This window comes from Orbicella faveolata, unplaced genomic scaffold (assembly GCF_042242905.1).
Source record: "Orbicella faveolata isolate gen_17 unplaced genomic scaffold, um_ofav_v1 contig_13, whole genome shotgun sequence".
In the NCBI taxonomy this organism is placed as follows: domain Eukaryota; kingdom Metazoa; phylum Cnidaria; class Anthozoa; order Scleractinia; family Merulinidae; genus Orbicella; species Orbicella faveolata.
The window spans coordinates 2,503,148-2,514,673 of NW_028301540.1; the positions used below are offsets into that span (position 1 = coordinate 2,503,148).

The 11,526-nt window shown below is 40.2% G+C and overlaps 1 protein-coding gene across 1 annotated transcript in view; it reads left to right on the forward strand.

The window, feature by feature from the left end:
* Positions 1–837: 837 nt before the first annotated feature.
* The window catches only part of LOC149114634 (polycystin-1-like protein 2), a 36,319-nt gene continuing 25,630 nt past the window's right edge, over positions 838–11,526 (forward strand). The window contains exons 1-4 of the mRNA XM_089284041.1: positions 838–948; positions 2,770–2,784; positions 3,200–3,571; positions 11,131–11,328. Coding sequence (XP_089140167.1) covers positions 894–948; positions 2,770–2,784; positions 3,200–3,571; positions 11,131–11,328 — 640 coding nt within the window. The 5' untranslated portion in view covers positions 838–893. The remainder of the gene's footprint in view (positions 949–2,769; positions 2,785–3,199; positions 3,572–11,130; positions 11,329–11,526) is intronic.

Consider the following 11,526-nt stretch of genomic DNA (forward strand, 5'->3'; position numbering starts at 1 on the left):
CCGAGAGCAACTCTAGCTTCTGAAGTGTTCTTCAAACTTTCCAAGTGCATCGTAAGTCCATAGACGCACAACCAAAAGCACGAACTAGCTCTTCGTTTAATAGATATTTGGAACAATCGAGTAACAACGTTATTTCGACGATGCAGTCATATTCTCTTTTATGTTCAGTTCAAGTGCGTCTTTGTTAGTACGCTTTGAGTTTTTTGAGGTCGATTTTTCTGTTGTCTCGTGAGTAGCTTCCACACATTTCAAGTATTAGAGTCTTGTAACTGCCATACTTTTTTTCTTTCTTTTTGACTAGAATAATTCTTTGATTTAAAAGAACATTTTAAAACAATGGTAAATTAAAATACTTGTTTTAAAAGACTTCGGGCTAACCCTAGACAGTTTAGAGTTTTGAATGATGGCGAAAAAAATCGCTATTACCTCAGTGCTACATTTGCATAACTACAATAAAATGGAGAAGCGAGACAGGTTCTGACAAAGGTCTTTGAACTATTTATGAGACAAGAAAGATTTTCAAACCGAGGAACAATTCCAGAGACAACTCTTTCATTTTCAGTTTGCTGTAATGATCTTTCATCACTTTGCTGCTGTTGTCGTACTTTCCTCTGTTAGGTTCTCGTCCTTTCCTAGTTTAAAATGGCATTAATTATTTATCGCATCGATTAACTGTTCTCCTATGAAATAAAAAAAAAACTGTTGTTAGCAGTCGTAGCTACTACCGTTTGGTGAATGTAAAAACGTCAACTCGAATTCAAACCAACAACTCGCAACTGGCAATTTCAACTCGCAACTCGACTCGACTCGCGTTCTTCCCACTCACAAACTTTACACCAAAACAGAACAAAATTAAAACATAGGGTTGATGTGGTTTTCTGCAGGTATGTAAGATGATACCACTGTTGTTTCTACAAGCCATTGTTCTTTTTGGCGCAGCACAGATAAGTAAGCCATTCACTCATTTAATCTTTGTGCTATTGTGTTTCAACATTGTGTTTCAACATTGTGTTCCCTGTGGCCGTGATCGTTAAGTGTAGCACCCTGCCGGCCACTGTAACAAATTCAAGGCCCATGGCAAATTAGAGCGCCAGCATTGCCATTATAATAACCACCACATTCCTAGTTTTCAACATCTTGCACATATATCACGACAGTCCCTAAGATCTGTGGTAAAGCAGAATTCTGACGAATACAATGGAAAATGCAGTATCATAGAATATTTTCTTTCAAACTTTCAACTAATGCTGTTCTGATAAAGTCTTTCTTTCGACGTAAAAGCGCATGGCCAGAAATTGCGGACATCGCAACGGCGCAGGCGCGAGGTTACTTGACAATATGGCCGCCAAACACTCAAAGGAAATGTATGGCAGAAATAAAACAAAATAAAATAGAGCGCGTTCTGGCTTACCGGGAACAAGTGCCGCGATCCGGTAGAGTTCTTGAAAGTTTCCTCGGCTATTCTGATAAGTTGGTTTTCACCAACAAATGTTACTGGCCCTGCTTTTAATCGATGTTTATTTTCGAAGCTTGGCCCATACAATGCTCTACAAAACAGGGGCTTGAAATCCCATTTTTGCATCCCAAGAAGATTTTGATCCTCTGTAGCAGACAACATAATCGGGATATCCCAAGTGCCGCGATCGCTTGAAGAAAAGCACCGTATGATGTACTATTTGACCAATTTTCACCTGCGATGCTGATTTCCTCGCTCTGCTTTTTGGTTTTAAAAAGCTTGCAAAATGACGGAAATTAAGTTCGTAAACAGCCACGTTAAAATCCCCAAATCCGCTGTCTTTGCACGGCGATATTTCGGCTGCAAATGGTCCGATTTTTCTCCAAAAGACATCGTTTGAAAGGCAATTTTCTCTAGTTTTTACTTTTATGCAATTATTTCGGTCAGCAGTTATTTACATGCCCAACAACATCTTTTTGTACAACAACTTTTTCTCTAATGTCGTTGAGCCCGAAGTACGCCGTACTGAACAACGGTATGCACCACCAAAATGTGTACTAGACATATGCCGCACGAAAATTAACAGACTCGATGTCCGGAATTTCTGGCCATGACTCTGTCAATAAATACTCATGCATGGTTAGTTAAAGTGATTTAACTTTGACTTTTTAAAACGTAATTAACTGCTTCCAACAATTAGACTTAGAGTCTCTAAAAACGGTTTTGAAGAAAAGAAGCCGTCGCCACTTAGCTTCGGCCCTCTATGGTTACCCTGCCGGGGTCTTGGCCCTCATTGGCCGAAGAGTATAATGACTCGGACAAGACATAAGAAGGGGATAACGCCTGTAAGCTTTTCGGCATTCATGCCGTGATCATCTTCAAATAAGCCTTTTCTCAGTCACGACTGATTTCCTATCAAGTTGTTATAAAACAGATTAGGCATAATATCCACAGTGGAACACTCGCGTCACCGTTCACCCCAGTTTAATACGGTCACCTCGTTAATACGGCCTGGTCACCTCGTTATTATGCCTACTTTATTCTGGCCCGAGCGAAAGCCCAGTCAGTCGCTGTCTTATTTAAAGAACCCCTTCAATACGGCCACCCCGTTGATACGGTCACCCCTTTAATACGGTCACCCCGTTATTACGGGCAGATTTTTGTGGCCCGTTGGTAACCGGATTAATGGGGTTCCACTATAAAACGAAATCTAAGTACAAGTATCAAGATTTGAGGGTTGTAATACAATTTTTTCTGAATTGATCAACCTTGTTTGAGTTTGAATTTAATCCAAACTTTATGATTATTTTCAGCACCTACCAGCGGAGGTAAGTAAAATATCTAGGAAAGGTAATGGATTTGTTCAAATTCGGCCGTTCCTGTTGAGAAATTCTTCAATGTTTTCGTTTAATTTAATTTGCTGCGTTTCCTCATTCAGATCACTATGCGTTTGTTTTCTGAGGTCAGCAGAATAGAATAGATTAAGCGTTCGTGTTTACAAAAGACTGCAGTGATTCTACGAACCTTATATTAGTTCAGATCAGAAAAAGGTTCTCCTCACGATAAATAGTGAGAAAAAACTCTATGAGGTTATCTAATGATCTAGGTAAATATAATATTTTTGGACAAAACCGGAAAGAATAATTAAGTAAAAATCAAATACCCTACAATAAGGAGTCACAATTAATTTTCCATGACTCTAAACTGTCTTGTTGTAACTAACTGGTATGTTTTTACTTGAAGTGGATGGTTGTACAAATTACGCGGTCCTGAGTGAAGCAGACCGCGCTCAAGGAAACGCAGAACCGCCTCATGGCAGAGACGATAGCACCCTGAAACCGGGTTGGTATCGTTTCCAAGGAGCTGCCGGGGATCGGATGCCGGACAAATGTGTTCCCTTGAATCACTGCGGTGTTAAATTTCCAGGTTGGCTTAATGGTGCACACCCGACAGTCGCTGAAGGAGTGGTGACACGTAAAGTCTGTTTTAATATTTTCCCAAACTGCTGTTGGGGTAGCAACATCATTAAAGTGAAGAACTGCGGCTCTTACTACGTGTATGAGTTACAGAAGACACCTACTCCGCTCAGTCGCTATTGTGGTAACGCCGGCGCTGGTAAGTTGCATTGATCAGTTGTGTTAATAGCCAACCTGAATGACTGAAAATATACCATGAGCCTGAAATATGTTGACAAACCTCCCAGCGTATCTAATCGAACAAAATCGAACCAAAATTCAATCGAACTCCATCGTTCGATTGAGTTCGGCAATCGAACATCTATTTTGCCGTGAGTTCGATTATCGAACCAATTGAACAAAATCGAACGCAATCGTATTCAATCCGATTCGATTTTGTCTGGATCCATTTCTTGATAAGTAAATCACGCAGGAGTCAATCCTTTATTGAATGGAATTAATAGAACAACGTCCAAACATCAAACTGAATGTCAATGTTCGGTTATACATATGCACAAGAGAACAAAACGACAGTTAAATACTGAAATGCATTATTGTTTACATTTTTATAATAGTGGGGAGAAAATGGCTTCTGTTCTGAATGTTGCCGTAGTACTCAAATAGAAGTTGCACTATTTCATTAACTGCTTTGGAACCGATCTTCTTAACAATACGACACTCTGCTCCCACATCAACGCTAAAACGACATTTTTGATACCCTTTTACAGCACATGTAATGTCGATACATGCAGTCTCATCACGGGTCTCCTGGATATCACTTTGGGTTCTTGACGCTCTCGACATTTCTTTTGGTACTTTTAGGGTTCACTGAAAACTGACAGTCATTCCACCTTCAGTAGAAATTTCCGTCGACCACGTGGCTATTATGGGGTATTATGCAGATGTGACAATCGTCCTATCAAATCGCTAACAAATTTAGGATTCAGGGAGATTAGGGGAGCCGTTCACCGTACAAAATTTCCACAAAATACACACTTGTTTGACAATAGTGTAAGGCATTTCTTTTTTTCATTATTTCGTTTTTTATCAGTGTTAATATTGAAACATAAAAATCAAACAAACAGGAGTTCGGTAATCGCACGTTTGATTGAGTAGGATTTGTCGACCGTTCGGTTATCGAGCATTCGATTTTGTTCGGTTGTCGACCGTTCAGCAATCGAGCGTTCCATTTTGCTTGATTGACCAAATTTCAGTGTGAGTTCGATTATACTCGATTACCGAGTCCAATCGAACAATTGGTTTTCGATTGGGTTCCACAACCGAACGTTCGATTAGATACGCCGGGAAACCTAGAACGTCAAACAAAATAAGAAAGAATAAGTTAATATGGCAAGCCTGAACAAAAATGTAGAGGATACCCTACAAAAAGGAAGGACGTGCAGGAATCAATGAAAACTTGAGATTTTCTACATTAACTGTTACTTTTTTTTCTAACTTCCGAGGCCGAACAGAAGCCATGTTCACCAATCTTCACACATTCACGGTGCACCTGTCAGAAGGTTAACTTGCCGATCACGCAATTAATATGCATGCATGCACTGTCCAAAATTTAAAACTCAATTTCTCTTCGGCAGTTTATCAGGAAAACTTGGCACCGCGAAACACACCATTGGCGATCTTGCCCGGGGTAATTATGATTGTTCTCAGTCACTCAACATTTATGTCAGTGAATTTTCCCAAAGTAAGATCGGTTGCATCAGTCTTTCCCCAGGGAATCCTTGCATTTACCAGGAACAATGACCTCGCGTACTGTAACCGCGGTTAATTTGAAATCTAATTTTCTCAGACATAAGTCACTCTATGAAAAATTGAACACCTTCATTCCCTGGGTACGTGCAACCTTACCAAAGTAATTTGAAATTTCTTATTTTACTACGGAAAAAAAAATTAATAGAGAAAATCATGTTTATATAGGTGAAGTAACCACGGTTACGATGACAAGTCTGATGAAAATGAAAGGTCTAAGCAGTACAATGGTTACTGCGAGTACATTAAAAATCTTGCCACGTTTCTAAGGCAACTGAACTTTGAAATGGCCGGCCATGGTTTATCAGTCAACAGTCAACATGGTTTATCAGTCAACATATCGAGTTGAGGATAGTTCTAACATAGACAGATATACTGAATAGGTTTAAATCAAGATAAACGTGAAAGTTATGACTGTAGACTTATAAATTAGCTTTCTACGCGTAGTCCTTGGCGTCGTAAGACACCAAACACCTCTGTGAGAAACTTCAGAATTGTTTTACAGAAGTAAGAATGAAAGGGACGGTTCAAACTACTTGGCATGCCAATGTTAGAGCCTTTGGAGATCTATTTAAAGCCGGAAGGGGGGCAGCAGCTAGCAGCTCTACTGCTTAGGTCAGAGAGTTTGTTAACAGAGGAAAAGAATTCGAGAAGAAAGGACGCTTCTTCAGTGAGCTAATAATACGTCCAACACTGATATCGAAAGAGCTCCTTTGCGACCAGCATTAAGGTCGAAGTTCACCAATCTTCTACACACGGAACTGGCGCCTGGTAAAAGGTTTAACTTGCAGAGCACGCCCTGCAAGTGCACTGTCCAAAAACTCAACTTCTCACTGGCAGTTTACCCATCATTACCCCTAGCCTGGGGTAATAAACAATTATTGGATGAGGTTTATGTGATATCCAGATTAATCCCTACCGAGAGCTTGATTACTCTGGATATCACAAAAACCGAATCTAATAATTGTTTTATTATACACTGAACAAACAAAAAAATGAAAGTGATGTTTTCTTCTTCACTGACAGCAAGCAACACAAGGCGCGCGAACTTGACATGACACTGTGGTCACACATGACATGATTACCAGTGACCTTGAATGCCCTTGACATGATTATTATATAATCTGCAGCTAGATGACGTCACAGGCGCCGATTTCGAAAATTCACTGTACGCTTTCAGCCAATCAGAAAAGAAATAGTGAGTTCAATATATAATAATGATGGTTATCTGTCAATAGAGAATCTCCGTTCTCGGGGAGGGTACTTCCAGAAAAATTGGGTGGGGGTGTGCGGCGAGTTTCCCAAAACCCTCACCCGTCAACTAACATGTGATAAAAATCTAGAGACCAAAATGGCCAAAATCGATACCCTATTTCTGACCAAAACGGCCTAAAAATCATACCCTTCCTATATAGCCAATTAGTACTGTCTTCCAATACAATAAAAAGAAATTCCTGCTTGTTAACTTGGAAAACCATTGTTGGCTTTCCTAGAATTTTCGATCGACAAAGAAATGAATGAGCTACGGTAAATCCTCTCGATACATTACCAAGAACAGAGATATCTTTGACGGACGAAAATGATTCGGGAGGAAAGCAGGTTTCTTCCGTAAGCAGTCCTAATATGTCAGTGTCTGTGAAGAGGATTTAGATAAAGTTTTGAACGACTAGTGGATTTATACTAAAACAGTTAGACTATTCGATCGCTTTCGATTTCTTTGCGTAATAGGTGACTCGTTAACTATTATTCATGTGATAAAAAATCTCGAGCTCAAAATCTGATTGCTAAATATTGCCTCAATAGCCACGTTCTAGCGTTTAAAGGGGATTTCGAGAGCAGAGTCTCTAGTATCTCGATTCACGTAAAAAGCTAAGTAAAACGATTAGCTGTTTTCTCAACATAAGTCTCATTCGAATTTTTTTGCATGGGTTTTCATGCGTTTTACCGAAGCCAAAATTCGACATTTGAAACGATATCGACGACGTCATGACCTCCTGCAACATATTTTCTAGCTCAGCCCTGCCACTCGGTCAATAAGCTCAAACGTTTGTGCCAATCCGAGCTTGGCTTTATTAATGTACTATGGCTTGCTATACGTACTTAAATTTAGACGCAGTGGAACAGTGGAACATAGAAAAAAGGAAACATTTCCTAAGTTATTACTTTGTTCACTTATTACTGATTGAGTTGATTTCCTATACAGCATGTGTTCCACCGGGAGAATTCCTTGAAGGATCGAGTGGATTCTTTTCAAGCCCGAATTTTCCAAACGGCTTCTACACAAACAGCAATTGTACCTGGAATATCACAGTACCCTTTGGCCGAATTATTAAACTAACCTTCTTTAGCTTCACTTTGGAGCAAAACCAAAGCTCCGCGTGTATTGGAGAGCCAGAGGGGGCCAGAGTTTTTGTCACTAATGTTGCCTCGGATGATGGCGCTCAAGAATTTCAGATATGTGGGCGAGAACTTCCTGCTCCAGTGTACTCTGTCGGAAATACCATCCAAGTTACGTTGCGATCTGTTGCCAATGGTTACCCAGGACTCAATGCATCTTATGAAGCGATAGATGGACTACTACGTAAGTCAGTTTCTTATGACAAAAGAAAGAAAATGGGGAGCAATATGGTCGTATATCTACCATACTATAAATTAAATTATTTCAAAACGAACAAAATATATACAGAGAAAACCTCCCTAAAAGGCTATAAACGTGCAGTGAATTTAAGTTTCAGCCTATTCCTAGGATTACCTAATGTGTGCGTTGCGCAGTGTATGTATTAAAGTTACCTGAAACGGTTTTTTCTCTTTGGTCTTCTTGTTTCAGTTAAGGGACCGTTCATTTTTTATGAGGGAGGGGGGGCTGGTGGGATTTGGGAAGCACCATTTAAAAATCGCATGACCCCCCCTCAGCTTACCAATTTTTTCACATGGCCCCCCCTTATAGCGGTCATTTTTTGGGATGACCCCCCCCCAAAAAAAAAAATTGAACAAACAATATTTAGATTTCAACTTTTTTAATATTTCTCTATTATCCCCCTACTTCACGTTATTGTGCTCACTATGAAGACAATATTTACAATCTCTGTACGACAGAGAGCTGTTTTTTAAAAAACAAATCAAAAGAAAGAGAAGTCAATTTCGGATCTCCTAGTTATGGTTCGCCCTGAGCGTGTGGCATTTGGCCTCTCATTGGCATCTTCCTCATCTGAATTGATGAATGCAAGAATGACGTCACTTGAGTCATCTCCTCCCCCAGAGTCAATGGCATCACTGTCATACTCATCATAGTCACTTTCATCCGTTTCACTGCTGTCAGCACTTGCCCTGTTGTCATTTTGTGTCAATGTCCTGGCATTTCTCAGTGTTGGTTGGCCAGCTCTGAGAGGACTCTTCTGCTGCAAGCATGAATGTCTTACAATTGCCTTTACTTTCTCACTCTTGCTGCTTTTCAAATGCTGCTTCAGCCCGTGGTGGTTTGAGTACTTGTTTAGTTCTGGAACACGTAGCTTTTTAAGCTTGGTTAGACCTTCGCACAACTCAGTCCAAGGATAATCCTCCTCCCTACTTAACTTTGCCTTTTCTTCTGCTCTCTTTTTCCTTTTAAATTCCAGCACTTCAAGATGCTGAGGATAATCCACCACAAACTTCGATTTGAGAATAAACTTATCTGCAAATAGAGCAACGCTCTCTGGGTCAGATAAAACCAGCCTGTCACTTCCATGCTCTTTCTTCTTTATATTGTTAATCCAATCGGGGAAAGAGCGCATTACTACATGAGCATCATGAAAGAGGCTCATTCCAAAATGCGCAATAATGGCGAAAGCGACGAGTCGTTTAAGAAAAGGTTTACAGCTGAACGATCCAGGCAGTTTGACATCTTACAAGCAAAAGAAGCAATTTTTCTAGGTGCGGATGGCTGTTCAGAAAGGGCGAGTGAGTTTTCCATGCAACGGTACCAGTTGAAGCCCAGTGATGGAAGAAAACTGAACTTCTCCATCAAAGAGCACAGAGCAATGGTGGAAAAGTTGAATGTCATATTGAAAGATGTAAACGAACACGATTCCACACTCTTTCAGTCCAATGGGCTTGCTTTAAAGCAGGGCGAAGAATTTGCCCACAGTTTTAATGTAAAACAGATCAAATGTACAGAAGCTAAGTTGATGAAGGTCACGCAGGACATGGAAGCACTAGAATATAAGAAGAGCAATTATAACAGCATATTCAAAGGCATACTCAAACAGCACATCAACAAAAGGAGAAGGAAAAAAGAAAACCGCAAAAAGTCAAATGAAAGAAAGAGGAAGCGGACTGAAAACAACGTCCAACGAGTTTATGGAATCTGTGTTGGAAACCCGCTAGGAAATGATCTTCCACAATGCCTTGTGTACCCTCCTAGAACGGCCGTCCCGGAAGAGTGTCTTAAAGTTGAGGATGTTGCCACGTCGAAATGTAGAAGAGATGGGCCATACATCGGCCAGCTCTTGGAAGGGAATTATTTCACCAATGCTGCAAGAAGCAGAATCACCACCAACCTTGAGCGGGAAGTCAGAGATTATGTTTACACCTTCATGTACCCTGAAGAGTACACTCTGACGGAAAGCATTGCTGCTTCTTGCAGCATTGGTGAAAGAGACTCCCATAGCAGCACAAGCGGCGACGAAGAACTCGACGACAGCGGAGATGAAGATGAGTGCCGGTGAAAGTTGCATTCGAAAATAACAGTGTTAAATACTTCTTTTCAGTAGCTACAAATGCTTTTTGTCGCCAAACGTTTTTTTAAAGAAGAAGGAAAGTTTGTAATAAATTTGTATCCTGCCTTCTATGTTTATTCTGTAGCAATTTTTTTGATATTCAAACATTATGCCATTTTAAAGTTTTACTAAAATATTTCACGTGACCCCCCCTTTTTCCCTTATTTTTTTGGGATGGCCCCCCCTCGAAAGCCATTTTTTTTCGCATGGCCCCCCCCCCAAATCCCACCAGCCCCCCCTACCTTATAAAAAATGAACGGTCCCGTATGTCCTAGAAACATCACCCTTACTGAGACATCAGGTGTTATTACTAGTCCTTTTTACCCCAGAAAGTATCCAGATAACCTGAACTGCAGCTGGCAGATAACAGCATGCCAGGGAAACCGTGTTAAGCTAGAAATTGACATGGGCCTAAAAATCCAACAATGCGGTCCACAGAACGCGTGCACGTGTGATTATCTGCAAATTCAAAATGGTTTCACGGCTGATCCGGATTCAAATGACAAAATATGTGGTGCACCTGGTGAGACTATAACATATTACTCAATTCTTGAGATCCTGAAAGTGCTATTTGTCTCTGATGATACGCAGTCCAAGCAGTACGACGGATTTTCAGCAACTTACACGCAACTGAGTTACACTTCCCCAAGTAAGAAACAAATTTATTTATTATTGAGCCACAGCAAGAGAGAATGCTGTGTTTGCGAAATGATTCTCGCTGCTATCTGGTAACTTTTTAACGTTAGTGGTACTAGTTATATTTCTCGTTTTTTCGTGACCTTGAAGCTAGTGATCCCCTGGCCTTGTGGTGACAACCTAATGGTAAAACAACAGACCATAAAACCGGTAACTAGATGTTTGTGGAGATCCATTGCAGTTCTCCACATGATTTACGATTTGAAGAGCAATGTTCTGTAAATTTTCTCTGAACTGAAATTGAAAGTTAACTTCAGAGCAGTTTTCCCTAAACTCTGAATCAACTCTCTATAGTCATTAACATATTTTCCCAGGGGTTCTCCCACACAGCAACAACAACAGCAATGCAAGAATGTTGTTGAATGCAAGATAAACATAAGCGTTATCGGTAACTAAAACATTCACTCTGCATTTTCTTTTGTGATGGGCATAATGACCATCGTATAAGGCGATCTAAGAAGTTAGACATCATAATTGAATTAAAAAATTATATATTTTGCAGGCTCGTCAAGTCATCCTTTAATATCAGTGCCCCCAGCCATTTCATCATCCTTTTCAGCCTCTCAGAAAACACCGCTCAATGTGCTGCCAGCCTTGACACAGAATATCTTAGCAACAAGTGCAATAAATACAAAGAGTATAAATGCATCACGAGCTACTGAATCACACTTGTCATTACTTGAAAGCAGTGTAAGTCGAGGTAAGGATTGAACTTTGTTGTAAAATTTAACTAATAGTATGAACGTTTCATTTCTCCTTACAATGCCTCACACGAAAACTGACGGGAAAATATTTGGCCCTCGGTTATTCTAATTTATTTTTATTATAGTAAAGGAGGCAATCAAAAAGAGGTGCTTGAGCCAGTGGTGTATATGTGACATGAGGTTGCAAGGGATTT